This window comes from Heteronotia binoei, chromosome 10 (genome assembly GCF_032191835.1).
Source record: "Heteronotia binoei isolate CCM8104 ecotype False Entrance Well chromosome 10, APGP_CSIRO_Hbin_v1, whole genome shotgun sequence".
Lineage (NCBI taxonomy): Eukaryota > Metazoa > Chordata > Lepidosauria > Squamata > Gekkonidae > Heteronotia > Heteronotia binoei.
In genome coordinates, this window is record NC_083232.1 from 50,009,755 (window position 1) to 50,032,014 (window position 22,260).

At 41.1% G+C, this 22,260-nt stretch overlaps 1 protein-coding gene across 1 annotated transcript in view; it reads right to left on the reverse strand.

The window, feature by feature from the left end:
* The window catches only part of MEOX2 (mesenchyme homeobox 2), a 112,516-nt gene that overhangs the window by 6,807 nt on the left and 83,449 nt on the right, over positions 1-22,260 (reverse strand). Inside the window, exon 2 of the mRNA XM_060248590.1 lies at positions 21,962-22,134. Within this exon, the coding sequence (XP_060104573.1) occupies positions 21,962-22,134 (173 nt within the window). The remainder of the gene's footprint in view (positions 1-21,961; positions 22,135-22,260) is intronic.

Genomic DNA, 22,260 nt, shown 5'->3' on the forward strand with positions numbered 1-22,260 from the left:
ACTTTTGAAATTCTGCAATAATGTCTCCACAAACAAAATGAGTAGTTCTAGAAGCCTGGAGGGAAGATGTGCATATGTTGAAAGAAGCAAGCCAGTTTGAAAGCTTCTTGGCTTGCTCAAAACACTACTTTGTTTTGCAAGGGTGCCAGGCTCCAGGTGGAACCAAAATATAATGTAATGCCCAGAACATTAAGGCCAGTGCCTCTGGGAGAGAAAGTGTCCAAGAAAATGGACTGCACGCCTTGTAATCTTCAAATTTAATTCAAATATTCAGAAATCTCCAGCCTGGAGCTGGCATCCCAAAGTTCCATTTACAGCTAATCTTTCTCTGCTAGAGAAAAGACCCTGCCTGTAAACTGCCCTGAAGCTAAGAGTTCTCCTAGATTAGAAGCTTTTCCTCTGATTATTTATTTATTTTTGCTTTACCTTTTGAGTCTGAAAATATTTTTCTAATGGCTGTAATCAGTTTCCCTTGTACTTAGATTTTGTAGCTTTAATTTCAAGGGGAACACTTTTAAGATATTCAGGTTGTGATCTCCTTGTTTTAAAGAAATGGTGCACCTAACAGAAGATCTTTTGTTAAATTTTTTAATCTGAGATAATGGGTTAAATTTTGGATAAGAGAATACTGGGATTAACTGCCCAGCAAGGTTTATTATCTTCTCTTTCTATCTTTTGTTAAACCAATTTTCTCTCTCTCATTCTTAGAGAGAGAAGGATCTTTTATATATATGCCCCATGGTATCTAATCTGAGATAATGGGTTAAATTATTTGCAATTTTGGGTTTACATGGAAAATCTATTCTTCTAAAGCAATACAGTATCAAACCTTTTGAAAATTTTATTTTTCTTGTGATTTTCTAAAGTACATCTCATGCCAGGAACATGTGGTCTTCAAGTGTTACTTCTAACACAGTTTTCTATCTTACTTTGAACTGCTTCCCAATTTTTCATTCAGTTAAATCTGAAAATTCCTTTTATTGTTGGTACTGAATTTTTATTTTCTGAAAAGCACAGTGTTTTAAAATTCTACCTCACAAATTTTGGTTCCTACAAGACCTCTTTTCATTTGAAGTTACAGCATGTAGTATGGAAGAACATCTGTACCCTTCCTTGGGTAAAACTACCCTCTCACTGTGCATCTTCTTTCCTAAGTCTTGAGAAAATAATACTTTGTTTTAACAGTGACCCAGTTATTCTCAGTGTCTTGTTTCCCATAGAAATACCTTTTCTAGATTTGTTGATAATTCACTAGGCAGAATTCCTGAAAACTCTTGGTCTTCATTAGAAATCCGGACTTAAATAATGTTCTGCATTCCTCAAATATATATCTTCATTTGCTCTCTTAATGTCATTTATAGTTATGTTCCATCTATGAACTGTGCATATCAATCTTCCTATTTAGTTATTTAGTGAACCTCTTACCTGTGGAAAGAGGCATCTATATGCTTATCTATTTTATTTTATGTCTCCATCTATAGCATCTTGTTAGAGCTTGACCTTTTCAGAGTGTTTTGTTTAAGAAATCCTTTCTATGTTTCATGCTCTTACCATGGTAGGACTCCAATTCTGCTTGATTTTGTGTTTCAATCCAGTCTCCAGTCCTGGCCAGGCTTGCTACTGGATAACACATTTCCATTTGCTTGTTTTAAGTTTCTGCCTCTCCATTATTTCAATCTTTTTTGTCAAGGTGTATTAACCAGAATTTGCTTTCCAGGATTGTTTTGTTATATAAAAAGGAAACCCAGACCTGCAATTCAAGTTTAGTGCATGCTCATCATTATATAGTAGTTTTAAGAACTGCTGGTATGTCTGTTAAGAATTGTTTGTTTGAGGATTAATTATTATTTGCTTTTAGGATTTTGTTGTTAAAGTTTGTTGAAACCCACTCTCACACGTAAGTGAGACCCACAGAACAAATTTTGGATGAGCCGGCACAGAGGAAAATGGGGTTCAATAGGACTTGAACACTCCACTGATTTCCTGTGGTTTAAATTCTCTGATCCAATTCTCTAATAATTTTGGGTCTGATCCCTCGCATACATGTATGTTAAAGCTGGCATTGTTCTATTGAGGCCTCAGTTTTGTTTTATGTGTTTGTTTTTGAAGTTTTTCTTATTTTTGACAATTTCATATATTCCAAAGCTATAGCAAAAGTTTTTCTTCCCTTTTTGTGACCATTTTTATAATCCAGGGGTAACCCCAACTCTGGTAATCTCCTCTTGGAGCTCCAATTTTGTGCACAATTTCATGTTTTCTTTTTTCTAAGATTCATATCTGTTGCAACAAAGTAAAAAGCCTCTCATGAACCTCTAGGTGCATGCTTTCTATATGGATGTGCACTAGCCTGAATCATGAGAAGTGATGCATAGGTTTATATTGTGGATTTGTGTTCTGTATGGTGTATGAAATCTGCCTTTAACATTGGAAGGGTAGAGACCCTGTCAAACTGAAACTCCATGTGAGGAGGAGGAAGTCTCCAGTCCAAAGCAAGGGTGTTAATTTAGATAATGTGTGCAACCCTATCTCCACAGGGTTGGACTCAAGTTATGTCAAATTGTGGTCAGCCAAGGAAAGCTTTAAAGGGGAAAAGCACCTACTATTGTTGCTTTGTTTGTTTCTCCAAGTATGTTTTCCAGGCTCTTCCATATCTACCCAGAGGTCCTGAAATTTGCCTGGCCATGCCTCATCGATGTTGGAAAGAAGTCCTCCCCAGAACCCCATCCAAACTGAGTTGTGGAGAAAACTCATTTCCAGGGAAATTCCTCTGCCTAGCAAAAGACTAGTTGCCCTAGCTGTTCACAACAGCAGCCCCACTGCCACTTCCAAGTTGTGTTTCCAGAAAAAGAATTCCTTTTGGCTGCAACAAAAACAGATTTCCGTGTGAAAAGATTGTCATGCGTAGAGCATGCAAACCCTCCATGAACTCAAGAAACAAGACCTAAGGGAGAAGGGGAACAAGGAATTAGTCAGAAAATGGGTTTTCTATTGTAAATAATGTGGCCAAATGTGGACTGCCTACAACTGGCAATGTTTCCAAGTATGTCTGAATGTGTGTATCTTAATCACCCAGGCTACAAGGTGTTTGCCATAAAGGCACATGAGTTGATCCAGTTCATAGCATGTCACTTGCATATGTCCCTTATTATTGCTTATGCATTTTAGAAATTGAGATGACCTTGTATTCTTGCATCATAGCTAGTAATGTTTTATTGATAAAGAAATAAGTTCCCTAGGATCCTTCCAAGATCTACGTTCACAAATTTAGACTGGACTTATGTAATTATTCAATGCATATACTATGAATGGATTTCCCTGTTCAAGTGATTGATTATTTCAAAAATGAAATGTATCTCTAGCCTCCTCTTTCCTCTACCGCCTCTTCAAGATCATCCCAAATTTCAGTGATAGATAGTCTTCAGTACCAAGACACATAGTCCCCTTTTTCCTGATTGGATTGTTTTGGGTTTTTTTAATGCATGTATAGCCTATTTTTTGGTAGTTGCCATTCCTAAGCCCTTTCCCTTTGTCCCAACTGTGTCTCAACCCTGGTTGTTTGAAGTCTGAATGACAGCGTGTTATGAAATGTGGCACGCACCTTCCAAGGATTGGGCGGTGCCAAAGGGGGGGACTTGTTACCAGAGTGCTGCTGAATAAAGAGGGTAGCCTTAAAAGACATGGAGGGCCCTCTAAAGCTAGCCTGTGTGCCCAGAAAGGCCCCATGATGGAGACCAGGAAAACTCCATATTGGAAGGCTGGGTTGCATAGCCAAGGCATGCCTCTGAGTGACCTTCCCCCACACATACATCTTCTCTAGTTGGAAAAATACTGGGATGTGCCAGTGTGAATGGATAATCCCATCACTGTCTCTCCTCCTCCCATGACCCATCTTTACCCCATCTCTGCCAATATACTATTTCGTTACCCCATTGTAGTGTCATTTCAGTCTTTCCTGGGAATGTTGAAACCAATTGTCACCTAGCTGCCCTTCCTGAGTGGTCATACAGAATTAATTTGTGTAATGATGGCCAGACTCTTTCAGACTTAAATAAGCTTTCAGAGGCTGAAAGAGGGGAATGAAGGGGGATCCCTGAATAATTAATTAATACCCCCAATGATAATATTTGTCGTATTGAGTAAAAATATGCTTTGCCTTCAAACAGAGGAGTCTGTTGTAAAACTGCAGTTAGAAGCACAGACAGTCTTCAGTGGGTGGGTGTTCACAGATGTGTATTAGGATAAGACAAAGGGGCCTCATTGAGAAGCTTCTTGCTGGAGCTGATAAAGGAAGGGGACAGGAGGAATGGAAAAGTACTAGAAGGAATTGCAAGGGGGTGGGGAATGTTGAATCAGATAAGCTTATGTGACTGCCTGCCTGTTTTCGGTGTGAATAAAACTGGCTGTATGTAGAATGATTTTAACTCAGCCATTTTGGGGGCCCATGCCCGACTGGGTTCTGATTATGGTGCCATAAAGTAAACCTCACTTCAACCCAGTAAGTCTCTGTGGACCTCGTTATTTCTCTGCTTCACATGCTTAGGTCATGTTGAGACCTGCTATTAAGAAAATTATTGGCAACACACAGCCTTTTGTATCAACTGCATTCTGTACAAAAGCTCAAAAGTTGGGGCACAGTTTTGTCTTTAGTTTTCTGAAATGACTCTCTTAAAATTCTGAATACTTCCAACTGAAGGAACTTGATAGAGTTCCAAGACAGCTATAGTTGTATTTGAGTATTGCTGAGAAGAAAGTTAGCTTTAAACCAGAGCCCAATGAGATTAACTATCTGAGGAAAGCCCCAGAAGGGAAGAAACTAGGAGAGTAACAAGCAAAATCACTCTATATTCAATTCTATCTGTTGTGGCTGCAGTCCACAAAACATTATGCCAGAATAAATTGTTGTTTATCTTTAAGGTGCTGTTACACATTGCGCTGTGTCCTTAGACCAGAACCTGGCTTTTAAAACTTGAGATCTATTCCTCAGGGCATCTGCCTGGGACTTCCCACTGTGCTCCTCACCCAAGCCTTCTCACACTTGATATCTCTTAGACCTAGTGCTTTTTTTAATCAGGAACGCACAAGAACGCAGTTCTGGCTGGCTTGGTGTCAGGGGGTGTGGCTTAGTGTTATGTCTTGAAACCTAAGCTGATGTACCGCATGGCGATCACTACGGAGGCGACCCCACAGGTCCCCGGATGTAGCTCGCCAGACGCCCCGCCCATCAAGATCTGTGGCGGGAAGTTTGACTGACCAGGATTGGACTGGTCAGACTGGGGGGCAGTTCCGGGAAATGTATATAAGCGGGACCCGGCCTGCGTGTTCTCTCTCTTGTAATGTACCACCGAATAAAGCATGTTGCCTTCAACCCGTCTCGCAACTCAGTACATTACAGTGGCGACAAAGGTGGCATTCTAGCCAGGTAACTCCCGAAGAGGACCTTCGCGGAGCTGGCCAGAGACGAAGAAGGCACACCGTCCAGGGAGACTCGCCGCCGCAGCCACCATGGCTAACCCTAGTGGAGCGACAGGTCGCCTCGAAGAGTTCAACCCCGCTAAACTGGAGAGGTGGGAGACCTACACAGAGCGGGTCAATTGCTACCTTCGAGCAAACATGATAACGGACGACAGCCGGAAAAGAGACGTGCTCCTGAGCGTCTGCGGAGAGGCCACATTCGAGATCGCCAAGGGTCTCTTGGCCCCCGCGAGACTCACGGAGGAGACGTATGAGGAGATAGTCCGACTCCTCATGGGGCAGTTCTTGCCCCAGCCCTCAATCATTGCCCGCCGATTCCTCTTCCACAAGAGGGACCCGGAGACGGGAGAGATGGCAGCTGAATACCTGGTTGCTCTCCGCCAAATAGCGGGAAATTGTAGCTTCGACAAGCTAGAGGAGGCACTGAGGGAGTGTTTCGCCTGGGGCCTGAGGGACGAAAGACTACAGCAGAAGCTCTTCGCAAAGGAAGAGCTCACCCTCCAGGGCGCCTTCAACAAGGCCACAGCATTCGAGAGAGCCACTAAAGCTTTCCACAATCCGGGGGTAGAAGCCATCCACCAGGAGGAGATGGCACAAAGCCACCCAGAGGAGGAGGAGACGCATCAGCTACGCCGCCCACCAGGGACAGGACCGAGAGCGACACCGCAACCATGAGCGACGGAGAAACCGACCAGCACCAAGTGCGCAAGCTGCGAGGACCTGCACGAGCATCGGGACTGCCCCTATCGCAACGTGGACTGCAGGAACTTTGAGAAAATGGGCCACATTGCGCGGGCTTGCAGGGCCAAGGCCGGCCGCAGATGCCAGTCCACCAACTAAGACTCGACTGAGGACTATTTGACCACCTCGACCAGCCTGCAGGTAATGAACTTGCCCAGCAATACCCCCGAAAAGGTCAAGGTATCGATCAGGATCGAGGGAAACCCCTGCCTGATGGAACTGGACTCGAGCTCCTCTATCTCCATAATTTCGGAGGAGTCCTTAAGAAAACTGTGGCCACGTGGCCGGCCTAGGCTGCGACTGGCGGGTTTCATACTACGGGACTTCCAAAAGAACCCCGTACAGATCCTGGGATGGGCCATGGTGAGGTGTGGAGTTTAAGAGCTTTAGGGGGAAACTGGATATACTGGTGGTCAAACGCCAGCTCACCACACTGCTGGGCCTAGCCTGGTTTTGTCCGTTGGGAATTCAGATCGTGGGGATGCAGCAGCTGGGGACACAACGGTTTGAGCATGTGTGCAGGGAAATTCCGGAGTTGTTTGATGGGTCCCTAGGGTGCTACAAGGGTCCTCCCATATCCTTACCCTTCGACCCCCCCTCGACCCCCACGTGCACCCGACCCACGGGTTCTCTCTCTTGTAATGTACCACCGAATAAAGCATGTTGCCTTCAACCCGTCTTGCAACTCAGTACATTACACTTAGTATGCAAACAGTTCCTGCTGGGCTTTTTCTGCAAAACAACCCCTGCTTAGACCTCAGTCCCCAGAGCTACCATCTCTGCTTCACCTTCTCTTGGTGAGCTTCATCACCTCCAGCAGCTAGTACAGTCTTCTCCTGCCCTTCCGAAGACTTTTCCTGCTGTTGCCACCTCCAGTCCCACAGCTTGCAGCTGAGAGCTGCTTCACCATTTCCAGCTGTTTCTCTGTTCTTCCAGTCATGTGCAGGCTCTGGAGTGCCTTTTGTTTTTGTCTCCAACCTCCCCCGCAAATCACACACTGCTTGCTTTTAAAATGTACAGTTTGCCATACAAATTCTGCCAGCATCTCCTCAAATACCTGGCCAACTTGTCTTTCAGTTGGGCTGTATGAAGTTTCCTGATGCTGCTCAGGCCTCAAAGGCCTGCTGTGACAGCCACAGGTGTAGGCATGCCAGACCTCCCTAGATGGGGCAGGATCTCCCAGTTTTGAGTGCTCCTCACTGCTGCTGGCTACCTGGCCAGTGAAGGGAGGGAATTACCCCTCCCCCAAACAGGCAAGAAGCCAGAAATAGATGCAATGTGCTTACATCACCCAGAAGTGATGCAGGCACATCAGTGATGTCAGGGGAACACACTGATTTTTGGGAGAAACTCTATGATATATGCTAATTTTAATTGGTAGAAGCTAGGCATGTCACGTTTATTTCCAGCTTTTCCTCTCCCTGGTTCACCCCCATCATTCATTGGCTGGTCTGATGGACCTGGTAACCCTGTACAGATGCCATTAGACTTCTGTTAATTTGCATTCAATTAAGTAGTTAAAAATATTTCTACTGCTTATACTAATATGTTCTTGAGGGGACAACATAGTGCATTCCTGGCACTCAGGTGAACAGAAGAAGCAAAGCAAAAAGAGGGGTTCTAGGCCATAAACAAAACTAGCAGATATGAAATAATGGACAATACCAATCCAATTGGGATGAATTGAGAAAAGGTATAAAAACACATAAACATTTAATGAGCTAACGCTCTGCACTGTGCTCGTCCAAATACTTTATGGATGTTTCTTTAAATATCTCATCACATTTATTGCACTGCCTTCCTGCCTAAAACACACTCCATATTTTTTTTCATCAGTATAACATATTCAACCACATTTGTGAGGACTAGAACCAAATAATTATTTTATTATTTATCATGCTGGTTTCAAGGAATCATTATTCTGAGCAAACTGCATATGTTTATCTAATATGTACTATATAAGTAGAGTTACCAGATCCAGCTTGGAAAATTCCTGGAGGTTTGAGGATGGTGTCTTGGTTGGGTGGAGTTCTGGGAGGAGAGGAAGCTCAGAGGAGATGCAGTGTTGCATCCAGGTCACAGGACACAACTCCTCCCATCCTTGTGAGGCCATTTCCTTTCACTAAAATTCAAATTTTAATTTTAAATTTCCCATCTAATTTCACTCCCTCTACTGCCTTTTTCTCCCTCTTTACATCACTTATAGTTTTCTGTAAGCATGTGTTCTGTATGTCATGCTCACCCTTTGATTCTAAATATTTGTGTGGTCTGCTATCCAGTTACATTTTACTCAACCTAAAAAGAAGTCTTAAAAGTCCTTTTCAGGTTTTTCTCAACATCCATACAACAAATGCAACCAAAGAGGATTCTACTCCCCAGTAGTCCCATCCCTCACTCAACCCCCAGCTGTCCTCTGGCTTTTAGTATTTTCACAAGCAACAGTCAGTCAGTATCTCTTTTAGTTTTAGGGTATTTTATAGGCGAAGTGGAAGTCATAGCTCAAGGACACCCATTACCCTTAGATTATATGGTATACTATAGTGTCAGTCCTTCAAAGCTGCCATTTCATCCAGGAAGATCAGTTGTAATTTTGCATAAGAAGGTGCATAATACATGTGAAAATAAAAAGGAATAATACATTTATATAAAAAAATAATAAGAATAATAGTGTCTGCTTTGTATTGTAGCTAGATGTGGATTTCAGTGGCAATTACCTACCCAGGGGCATTTTTCTTGCAAACAGCAAACAAAACAGTTCAAAAATGGAAGGTAGGTGGACTGTCCATTATTGGAGTATGCAAGCAGAGGCTAGAAAAACCACTGTTGGGGATGCTCTAATTTAGCATTTCCCAAATGGAGTATGAGTTTGGACTAGATCAGGGGTATCAAACTTATTTGTTAGGAGGGCCAGACAGGGCCGGCATATGGGATTCGGCGAACTAGGTGACCACTTGGGGCGCCAGTTTGCAGCAGGGGTGAGTGCCCTTTCCCCATCCCCATTCATGGCATCCCTGAGCCTTTCTTGGCTCTGAGGAGTCAGAGGAGCTCCCCAGAAAGCCCAGAAAGAACCGGCCTTCCCCTGCCCAGTGTGCTCTGAACTCAGAGTGTGCTGGGCAGGGGAAGGCACTGAGTGTTCTTTCTGGGCTTTAAGGGGTTGGGGGAGCTCCTCTGATCCCCCAAAACTTAAAAAGAACTGGCCTTCCCCTACCCAGCGTGCTCCAAATTTGGAGCACACTGGGCAGGGAGCATGCTGAGTGCCTGGAACAATGACATCACCTCTGGGTGACATCATCATGCTGTGCATGCACTTTGCACGGGTGCACTTAGTTTGCTCACGGGTGGGGGGGCATGCATTGGGGTTCTGCCTTAGGTGCCAGAACCCCACGTGCTGGGCCTGAGTCTGACACAAATGGGACTTTGTGGGGCCAGGCTATGTGTGTCATAAAATGTAATGTGAGGTAGTGGAGATATAAACTTTATAAAGGACACAAACACAATTAAAGATATTATTTAACTTTAAATACAAACATGCTTAAAACTTTTGCAATATTTTGTTTAAAATGAAAAGGTGAGGGGGACTAGTGAGATTTGGCAATACAATTTTTAAAAATAAAACATCAAGAAAAAGCACAAGGATCACAGCAGAAACTAAAAATATAAAATGCTCTGAGCCTGGGAAAACAATGAAATGGCATTGCAAGCTTCTTCCCCCACCCCAGGGTCCACTCAGATTGGCAATGGCTCTCCAGGGTAATATCTTCCTTTGGCTCTGGGTTCCCAAGTTAGAATACCCACTAGATCATGTCTATTGAGCAGAGTCAAGTTGGTCAAAGGACACACCTCTAGGAAGCATGAGCTTCAGCTGGCTATAGGAACTCTGAAAATGAAAATGAAATTTGAAACACATTGCAGCACAAAGTTGCAAGGAAAGCATGGAATGGATTTCCATTAAGGTCTCTATGCCCTATCTATCTAGGCACAGAGACTTTAATGGTAATCCATTCCATGTTTTCCTTGCAGCTTTGCTTCCTGCTGCAACTGGCAAAGACAATGCAGAAAGAGCAGGAAACTTCATCAGCCTTGGAGCTTCAAAGGGTGAGGACAGGAGGGGGAAGAGGCAGGAGAAAAGAGCCTCACAGACCTGATTAAAGCCCTGGGCAAGCTGGTTCTGGCCTGTTGGATGGACATTTGGCACCCCTGGACTAGATGGTTTCTAAGGCCCCTTCCAACTCTACTACACATTTAAAGTTGTTTAGTTCCCAGCTTGCTGGGGGTAAAGTGTATATGACTGGGGAAGGCAATGGCAAACCACCCTGTAAAAAGTCTGCCATGAAAACGTCATGAATCGGAAATGACTGGTGCTTGCACAGAGAACTACCTTTACCTTGAGTTATTAAAAACTTAGTTGGAAACTTTATCTAAGTTTTTAATAAAGATAATGCTTTCATGGAAACTTTTGCTTTTATAAAAGAAGAAGAGAGTGGATTTATACCTCCCCCTTCACTTGGAGTTTCAGAGTGGCTTACAGCCCCTTTTCCCTTCTTCTTCCCACAGCAGACACTTTGTAAGGTAGGTGGGGCTGAGCAAGCTCTTTCAAGGAATAGCTCTTGAGAGGAATAGCTTTGAGAGAGTTATGACTGACCCAAGGTCATACCAGCAGGTGCAAGCAGAGGAGTGAAGAATCAAACCCAGATTCACCCAGATTAGCATCCTTGCTGTTAACCACTACACCAAACTGGCTCTCAGTAAGCTTTCAGAACCACAATCGTCACTGGTTATTGAATATGCATAAGTGGGTCACAGATGCAATAACGTACGTGTGTGTTTGAAGGACGTGCAGAAGCTCATGGAGGCAAGGTGGGCTAACAGAGCCACACGTGTGTGAAAGAGAAAGAGAGAGAGCCCGGTTCGTTTTGCATTCCTTTCAGAAGCTGGTTTTTTTTATAGTGAAAGGGATAGTAAAGAATTCATTAGAACCTGTTTATGAGATAGATGAAAACCCCACCCCGAGACCTCTCTCTCCTTAAATTTGTTAAAATACAGCAGATTGTTAAGTTTACTCACTGGAGTTGCTGAATTTATCTATAGTATTGTCCCAGGGAGATCATAAAAGTGTGGGCATGCAAACTGTTTATTTGACTGCTTTGTGAGTGTGTTCACTTTAATTTAGTAGAAGTGCAGCTGCTGGGGAACAAAAAAGGCAAAAAAAAGAGGATGAGGAAATGAAGACTGTATTCAGGGGAACTGCACTGCTGTATTTTTATTTATTTGGAATGGGAAGTCTCCTGGCTGCACCCTCAAAGTCTCCAGATATTTCCTGAATTGGACCTGGCAACCCTAAGCCCAGCTGGCACAACTGTCTGAGGTGACCAGTTACACCTCCAAAGCAAATAACCTTTTTTTCCTTTCTCTGTCAGATTTTTTTTTAATGTGCTAGCTAATATATTTAAAATTGTATGTTTTATAACAGGATAGCTTCAAGTCATTTTAAGATCCAGCTTCACTTAAACACCATTACGTTATCATATTCTCACATCTTACAATGCTGTAGTTTAAAACAACAACAAAAAAGTGCTGAGTTGCATTCATCAATTATGTGCTAAATATAATGACCTGTGGAGGATGCTTCATGTGCTATTTCCTCTTGAGATCAAATTCAGAGAGATGAAACTTCCTTTGGATTTCATGAAGTGTTGATAATGGAAGTGATACATGATCTTGCAACATTTTAGAAGTAGGAAGGATGTGTGAATTCTGCAAATGAATCATTAGCCCATACTATACAACAATCTTGTATGTGCAATTGTCAAGAAGTCTGCTTGAATGTTAAAATATATGTTGAGAAGAAAGAGAATTGCCAGAATCTAGTAAATGGTAGTTGTGGAAAAATAGAACAGTGATGTTTTATTTCCGCTTATTTAGTCCATGCCTAATGTTTGGGGCAAAGAAGAATTTAATAGCTGAAATTTTTGATCTGCATAATAATCAATATAAATTTGACAGTGTTTGGTTTCCAATAGTGCAGTACTCAGCAGAGTTGCAGTTTTCCTAAACCCACTGAACCTGATGGATTTACAGCGAACAACTCTGCTCAGGACTGCACTGCAAATCCATTGAAATTGTGGCCTTTATTATTCATTTATTTATTAACAAAATTATATCCCAACTTTCTGCCCTAATAAGAGCCATCAATGTGGCTAATATTTTTTTTAAAACACAGATTATAAAACCACATTTTAAAAGCATTAAAACCCAACAAAAACAACGCATTTTCCATAAATCAATCACTTTTATATTATTTGGTTAAGTTAAAATTTATAATTGCTTTTCTAATAAATAAAGATAGTCCATAAAAATGATTATCAATCATTATAGAAGTCCACTCAGTACAGTTTAGGTGCACTGAAATCAAAGGGGTTAATCTGGAGAAACTCTGAAATGCATGACACTCCAAGTTTCCCACTTGAAATTCCTGAGAGTCAGGTGCATTGAGAACTGAACTTCTGCAGCTGAACTACTGTGCAAATTTTTGTGCTGTTTGTGATCATATCAAACAGACTAACAGAATCTATACAGGTGGTGCAGTAATAGTGGTGCCAAACCAACCCTTATGGCAGAAAGCTCCACTTGTTTGAGCTGCTGATCTATTTGGTCATTACAGCAATCTAAATGCTTTACTTCCTGTTCAGCTTCCAGTGCTGGCACCACAGTTGCTGAGGACAGCTGCTGTATGGAAGCCTGACACATTAATTTTCTTGGAAATCAATCCTCTTGATTTCAATAGAAGTGACTTCTAAGTACACTTAGAACTTCCAAGTACATTAATAGAATGCTTGTTCTATTAATATTATTTCATGATTGGGAACTCTCCTCTCCTGCTCTGCTAAACCCCATGTAGCACTATATGCATAATAAACCAGTAGTCATGAGAAAGCACATGTATCACCGTGTTGCAAGCTATGACAAATTGCTCTCAAATGAGTTGAATTGTAGTATGCCCAACTGGGATCAGTGTTTCTGACAAATGGCTATGACAAACCCTTGACCATAGAGGAAGGAAGGAAGGAAGGAAGGAAGGAAGGAAGGAAGGAAGGAAGGAAGGAAGGAAGGAAGGAAGGAAGGAAGGAAGGAAGGAAGGAAGGAAGGAAGGAAGGAAGGAAGGAAGGAAGGAAGGAAGGAAGGAAGGAAGGAAACGTATATGCAACCAGTAATAATTGGACTTTACTTTTCTGAATGTTATAAATCCTGTTAACTAAGCTATGTTTTGAATTATGATAAATCTATCTATCTATCTATCTATCTATCTATCTATCTATCTATCTATCTATCTATCTATCTATCTATCTATCTATCTATCTATCTATCTATCTATCTATCTATCTATCTAATGTACTTCAGAGTATGTTAGCAGTGCTTGAGTACTACTTAAGTATTTCAGGGTAGGTGGGTTGTGGAGAAATTTTAACATTTGATGAAGCTGTTTCCAAGATTCTTTGAAGGAGAAGTTTTTATATAGTTTACCATCACAGATTCTGGCATTTATACATACATTCTGATGACCATGCCAGAGAAATTATTATAGCATCAACAACTATTTCTATATCACCAGTTATGGATTGATCTGTTAGGAACATCTGCTCACTGGCATGAGAGAGTAGCTTCGTTTCCCTTAGTTGACAACTCAGTTATTATTTAGGTCTCCCAGACTGATGATTAAGCTGTTGCTAAAATAGGTTGAAGAATATATGACCTCCTAGTGAACATCTCCTTGGGAGCAGGCACCAGAGAAAAATCTCTAGCCCTGACTGAGGAATGTGCCACAGTAATCATAGGACAGGATACAGGATGAGCACTTGGATTAGATGTATTATTTCAAGGGTCCAGGCAGCACAAAGGTAACTGTTTGATCAAAGCTTTTCCACACAGGGTCAAACTCTAAGTTCACTTCAACCCAGGTGGCTCCCCTAGAATCGATGAAGTTGTATGAGTTGTATGTCTGAGGAGAATTTACTTCAGTGCTGCAAAATGAAAATGGACGGATCTTTTAAAAAGAAATTACAGTAGTTTTTACTGTTTCCTAAAATAATAACTTTTTTCTTAAAATAATAAAATCCAGAAAAAAAATGTGTGTGTGTGTGTGTGAATGTGTACCTGGTTTAACAGTCTCTCTTAAAGGCAGTTCCAACAGGGAACAGATGGGATCCAATCTCACATTCCATAGTCAAAACTGCAGGAAATGGACACCATATCAAAAAACCAAAATAAAATATAAAAGTCATACACCATAAGTTTTGTGATCTGTCCTTCAAATAAGGGGGATCCTAGTAACACATTATAAATGCTTCTTATATAGAAGGAACAGGTGAAATATGCGCCCTGAAATTGACTGAAGATTTTATGACCCTAAAGTCACACAAAAGGTCATCCCAGAGAAAGCTTGCAATACTGCAAGTAAGGAAATGTTTCCGAAGTTCACTAGAGTTTCATCCTAAATTAAAGAGTTCTCTGTGAAACTGGGAGAGGGGTACTCCCCCATGACTAAATGAAGGAATTAATAAAGGAAATCCCACTTTCTCTGTAGTCACATGCTTTTGCTCATTAACTCAAAAGCTAGTGACACTATTTTAAATATTTTCTAAATAACTAATGACCATAAAACAGAGAATGGCAACTTGGTAAGATTTTCTGTTCATGATAGCAAATTAAAGAATTTCATACTGTTGATTTTCTAGTCATTTTCTAGTTGCTTTTCTAGTCATTTTTATTACGTTCTTTCACAGACGATCTCGTGAGGTTGAGACTTCTGCATTTGGAAGTCTAAAAAATTCTGTTTACCATTCACCCTGCCTTGCTGCATCTGTTTTTGCAACTCTTCGCACTGCAGGACAGTAAAAATTTGGAATTTCTTTTAAAGTAATGAAGTCAAGAATGTAAAAGACAATTTCACAAATCTATGGAGAATATACAGTTACTATTGTGTTGAGTGAGGTTTTTGTTTTGTTTTGTTTTTTTAAAGACTGTTTAATCAAACAAGGGTGCCAGCCAAACATAACAAGTGCTATCTGATGAAAGATGGAGCTTGAAACACAGAGTTGTGAACTTAAATTCAATGATTTTAAAGGGTTGGTTTATACATGGTCTACATTGTTTAGTGATTACAGTGCCTACACTTCTACACTCCCTAGCATATCTTTAGGCATAAAGTTTTCTCACTGTTTCTTTTTTCTGAGCTCTACATTATTAATCTTTTACACTTCATCAGTTGCCTTTAACTACTATCAAAATACACATGTAAATTGACAACTACAAAAGAGAAGACTGTCCAGTACTTTTCCTTTCACCTGTCTCTAACATGCTTCCACCATTCATCTTTCTCACTCTATTCGACTACTTTTCTACTCCTTCAGCTCCTTCCTGTCATAATTCAGTTCTCTGGTCCTACTCCACACAGGAAGAAAAGCAGACCTGTGGGTCACAGCCTCAGTATCCCAGCTGTGCTCTGAATGATGTTCTGGGCCAAGGGCAAAAAGGGAATGGTACTAGACTCCACTGAATTTCACTGCACCAGGATTCAGCTGCATTTGGTTTGAACTAACAATACAGACTGAATATCAGTCAATCCCTACCAAATCTATGTGAAGAAGACCCAAGGAACCTTGGACCCCGTTTCTACTTGACTGTGCCCTTGTCCAGTTTTCTGAATGTAGAGACTGACAATCCAGGAAACTATCACATTTGGCCACTTCCCCCCATCATAGCTCAGAACAACCAAGCAATTGATGTTTCAATTCTTGGCCTTTTTAGTATATGTTCATACAGATTAAACACCAGTTTATGATCACTTTGAAGATACCAAATAATGCCTACTAGTGTGCAATCAAAATGTACATAGAGAATTAACATTAGGAATTTGGGCATTAAAGAATGAAAGCAGAACATGGAAAAAATTATTGTAGGTTATTATGTGGTAGAAGCAGGAATTATACAGGCCAGAATTATAATGTCTTGCATTTTTGTACGACAAATGAACAAGGAGCTATGGTAATTCTTTACATGAAGAACAGGCCATGTTCAGTCTTGGTGATATCCATTTAGAAGGATCTCAGGTAGCAGGTCTTGGGAGAAGCATTTCCCTGCCTCAGATCCTGGAGACAATCCACTAGTCAGAGTTAATATTGAGTTAAATGAACCAATCATCTGACTATTTTTAGGGCAGTTTCATATGAGGTATTTATAGGAATTATGGGAAATGAAAGTGAACAGCTAAGTTTCAGGAAACCTTTCGGAGAAAGTGACAAGTATTAGGGAAAATAGCCAGTGATGTGACAGGACAATCTAACAAGTTGAAGCTTTTCCTGCAGGGATAGTTACAAACCAAACCATGAAGAAAATTAATCATGATGTTCTTTGTTCGTGGCTTGCAAATAAAAGTTCATGCTGGATCCACCATCATGAACTTTCACAAACCTTTAAAGCAAGTCATGGTGGTTCGTGGATGGAGTAGAAAGGGAGCAGAAAGGACTCAGAGTTCCTTTAAACCCCTGCTTTCTGCTCCCTTCAAAAGCTGCAAAAAAAGAAAAACTAAACAGCTGAGGATGGGGAGATATTCCCCACTGCTCAGCTGTTTCAGACTGTCTTGTGAAGTCTCTTTAGTCATTAAAGGAACTGCTGAAGACAGCCAGAAAAAAAACAGCTAAGCCAGAGAGAAGCAGTCTCCCCACCGGTCAGCTTTTTGGGGCTCTCTTGTGCAATCCCTTTAGACATATGCATTTAAAGAGGCTGCACAAGGGAGCCCAGTACCTTTGAGCCCACAGAGAGAAATTTTCCTGCCATCCCATTTATTGGGGCAGCACCCCATCACACAGTGGCCACTGTCTCTGGCCTCCCGTTAGCTCTCCCTTGCCTCCACTTCCTGCAGGCCCAGGAATGTTGAACAAACTGCCAAAGGCAGTCTTACCTCAGAGACAGCCACATCTCCAACTCTTCTGTCAACTGGCCTCACAAAAGGCCCTATCAACTGCAAACACAGACAGCCTCCAAGTACATGCAGCCTCTGAAGGCCACTGCAATAGCCAGGGGGGCTGGTGCTGCCTCAGAGGCAAGGCTGTCCCATCTTTACTGTCTTTCCACTCCCTCTCTTCCTCCTCCCCTCAGCCTTGCCCCAGGGTGGTTGCCTGAGAAGGAGACAGGGAAACCTCACAGGGTTATTATTCAGATCAAAGGAAGGGGGGAGGAATGAGAATATTTGGGTTGCCAGCCTCCAGATGGGGCCTGGAGATCTCCTGCTTTTACAACTGATCTCCAGCTGGCAGAGATCAGCTCCCCTGATCTCCAACTGGCAGATCAGAAAATGACTGCTTTGAAGGGTGGACTCTATGGCTTTGTAACATGTTGAGGCCCCTTCCCTCTCCAAACCCTGTCCTCAATTCCACCCCCAAAGTGTCCAGATATTTTCCAACACAAGCCTGGCAACCCTATGTAACCTGTTTTGGTTTCCCCCCTCCCCCAATGAATAAAGACTCCTTTTTCTAACAAGAGGCTGCAGGGTTGCCAACTCCAGGTTAGGAAATTCCTAACTCTCCAGATGGCAGTGGTTAGCTTCCTTTGAGGTGTCGGGGAAAGTGAACACCTTCACTTGGGTGGGTGGGAAGATGTCAAGGGTGGAGTGGGGGCTCACCCAGAGGCCTTTACTGATAGCTTTCCAGGTTAGTGTGAAATTGATAAGGTATCTCCCTCAGAGGCCTTTCCTTCTGGGGAACCACTGTTGCCAATCCCCAGGTGAGGTCTGGAGATCACTCAGAATTACAAGTGCTCTCCAGATGGCAGAGATCAACTCCCCTTGAGGTGTGTGTGGTTGGGAGTGAATGCCTTCACTTGGGTGGGTTGGAAGACAGCAAGGGTGGGGGACATTCACCCAGAGGCCTATAGTGGTACCTTTCCAGGTTGGTGGGAAATTCCTGGAGATTCTGTGGTGGAGGATTGCGTATGAATTAGGGCTTCAGAATGGGATCTGGCAGACACACATTCTTTCTGTGGAACCTGACTGGGTGATTTTGGACCAGTCACAGATTTCCAGCCTAACCTGCCTCACAGAGTTTTTGTTCAGATCACACGGGAGGAGAGGAAAATTATGTAAACCATCTTGGTCCCCCCCCCCCCCGCCCCACACACACACGTTGAAGAAAGACTCATTTTTCCATGTAAAGGATGCAGGGAGGGGGAAGGCAATGGAAACATGAAGTCAGAGGGGCAGATAAGGTTAGAAAATGCCTGAAGATTTGTGGTGGAGTTTGGAAAGGATGAGGTTTGATGAGGGATAGGACCTCAGACTCTCTAAATGGCAGAGATCAGCTCCCCTTGAGGTGGTGGTGGGGAGTTAATGCCTTCACTTGAGTGGGTAGGAAGAAAGCAAGGGTGGTGGGCACTTGCCCAGAGCCTCCTTCTGTAGCCCATTGTATTTTTCTTCACAATGGGCCTTACTCGTAGTAGGCAATAAATGCTGTGTCAGTTCAGGACCTTGACCCTTGACTATTTCGATGTATGTGTCATGTGAAAAAAAAAAACCTGCTTATGTTGGATCCCAACTGTTCCCAACCTGAGATTAACTCAATCACCACCATTAGACCAGCCCAACTTAGATATGATACTGGGGCACAAGAAAAACATACGTGTGCGGCATTTCCATACCCAACTTCTTTTGTAAAGATGTTCATCATTACCATACCAAAGACCTATGCAGGCATCACACTGGTATATTAATGTTCCATTGTACCTGAACCTCAGATTTAAATGGGAAGCCAGGTGTATATACTTTTCTTGCCAAGAGTTAAAATCTATAGGACCTACTGTGACCATATATTATACTTCTGAAGGCTGTACAGTTCCATGTAAATTATTATTGAGGAAGAAGTCCAGCCCTTGAAAAAGGCACCTATTTCGTGTTGAAACAATAATTGGGCAAGAAACCTCAGCGTTATTTGGGAGTTTGCTTTAGTCTTCCAGAGTCCATCATCTTGAAGAAAGCTTTGGAAAAAGTCTTTTCTTCCTTATCTGTTTGTTTTTGGGGGGGTTTCTGTTTGAAAGACGTTGTCATTGAGTGGTACTTGTGACTGAGTAGCATGGAATTAATTGGTTGTGTCTTTTTGCAATTGTGTTATGTATTTTTGCCATATTTTGTGTAGTTCTATATATTTATAACATTAATAATAATATGACCATTCAGCCCATATAGCATTTCTCCCCATGTTTTTGTCATCCCACTGCCTTACACATGGAAGCCTGTTGAACTTTCTGTCATGATAATCTAGATCAGGGGTGGCCAATGGTAGCTCTCCAGATGTTTTTTGCCTACAACTCCCATCAGCCCCAGCCATAGGCCATGCTGGCTGAAGCTGATGGGAGTTGTAGACAAACAAACATCTGGAGAGCTACCGTTGGCCACCCCTTATCTAGATCCTGCCTGCAGTGGCAGGTTCATATAAACTGGGCAGCCAACACGGGCAGGCTTTCCAAAAAGTCACTATCACTACATGTTATAATGGCAATAAAATGAGGCTGTCAGCTTAAAGCTAATTCATTCTCTGTGGGTTAAATTTTCAAATTACTCGTCCTAGAAGACTCCTGCTGAAATCAATGTGATGTCTTCAAAATACATAATGATTTAAGGACACTAGTGTACTTTATCTTGCTGAAAAAATATCATCGTTTCCAGAACAGAAAGAATAAAAAAGAAAAACAAATGCACAATCTAAACTAATATTGTACAATGGGAAGAAGAAATCTCTCTGCATTCTAGGTCTCCCTGGAGGTTTCTGTACAGCAAAGCAAAACTGAGAAATGTCTTTGACGCAGCAGTTTGAGAGGCTGCTTTTTCTCCTTGGGATTTCCTAAGATTCTGATATATCTCAGATTATTTAGTGGCCACAACATGACCATTTGCTCATATGCTGTGTATTGAATCAAAGCCTTTGAAGAATAGCCTCTGGGAGAAATAAATTATTTCATCACACTGATGCTGCAATGTATCCTTTACAAAAACAGACCTGAAAAAGCGCAGTATTCTGTGCCAAATCATTGTCATGTTTTCTTCCAATGAAATCAACCAACAAGTTCTTTCCTAAGTCATCAGACAGTAGACTAATAAATTATCAGGCAACTGGGGGAGCGGGGGGGGGGGGGGGAGAAGTGAATTAATAATGTTCTGTATATTAACCTGAAATACATTGTTTGTTTTTTAAACCTTTAAATGACTCTCAATGCACAGTGGATTTTCCACACCACAGGATAGTTTAGCATCGATGACACTATGATTGAGCAGTATGAAGAGTTTCCACATTATGTGAAAGAATCGTAAGACAATAGGCATTAAATATTACATTTCTAGCATCTTCCATATGATAGTAAACATGAAATGTTCTTCTTTCAAAAGAGTGAGTTGATTGCACATAGTATAATATTATGCCTATAAATAATCAGCATAATTATAGATAAAGGTCACAATTCAGTGCTCAGTGACATGCACTTAAATCCATGAATTTAAATGAATTTGAGTCTGTATTGGAATGTGGCCAAAGAAGGGAGTTCCTAGTAATCTATTTCTGTTTCATTTGGCATAACATTCTACAACTTGTAAACGGAATGGAATGCTTTGATTTTTTTTTTAAAAGCACTGATTGGCTAATGCAGTGATTTTTTGCTCAATTAAACTGAAACTGTATTAATTCTTGCAAAAAGCAATTGTTAGGAAATAAAAAATGTATTTAGTATTTTCTTGTCATACTAATTATGCTCATGCCACTATATTTTGTGAGTATTAAAATGATAAACTGAAATTTCTTGGAATACTTATTTGACTACTAATATTCAGGAAATCAATGTAGCAATCTCATAATGTAATATTTATTCACGCTATGTATGGAATTCTACCCGGTGTCAGAGAATCAGTGTCAGTGTCAGAGTTTGCAGAGTTAAAATTAACACTACCTCCCCCCCCCGCCCCGAAAAATTCATATCACCTAATGTGTGATGATGCTCTATAGGCAAGCTTTCTTGAAACTATACTCTGTTAAACTCTCAATAGATAAGCAGTTCAGAAAATTAGTAAATTGCATTATTTCTACAAATGAAAAAAATATTATTAAAAATGATAAGAAAAACCAAAGAAAATCAAGACCATAATACGACACAGAGATTCAAATAATTAATCCAGTGATTTTAATTCATTTACACAATGACAACATCTAGGAGATCATTTTAGTAATATTTGAACACTAAAAAGTGGAAGCCAGGAACATAGGTATGGGTCTGGTAGGTGCTATCTATCGGTAATTTTCATAAATAAAAAGAAACTGAAGAAAGGAATAAAAAGTATTTGTATTGTAAATGCCTGTAAAAAAAAAAAAAAATATATATATATATATATATATATATATATATATATATATATATATATATATATATATTTAAAAATACATAAGATAGGGTGAATATTAAATGTGCAACTTCAATATGCATTTGTTTTTCCCTGTCAGTCACAGCACTTAACTCATTAATTTTCCATGACTTGTTACAATGTGTTAGCTGATTTTATGAGTATCTCACTCAAAGATATTCCAGTATGTATATACAATATAAATGTCACATTAGAATTTTATTCTATCCCACACATTATCATGTGCATTTTAAAATGTGATAGAGCTGGCTTGAGGTAATTGTCTACATTCAAAAGTCAATTAATTTTCTTCCTTACCTGTCTTTCAGTAAGATCCAGGTTTACTGCTATCTCGTATCTCCGCAGCCTGGTGAGGTAGTTGTGGTGGGCAAATTCAGCTTCTAACTCTCTGATTTGTTCTTTGGTGAAGGCTGTTCTTTCCTTCCTTGGTTTACTGTTGACTTCTGATTTATAATTTCCCTCTTGAGAATCTGAAATAAACACAAAATAAAATCAGAATATGTGTGATTCATTGGGATGCTATCATCACTGATGAAGATGTCAACTAAAAAAGGAAAAGTTGTCTTCTATATTTAAAAAGTATTAAATGTACAGCA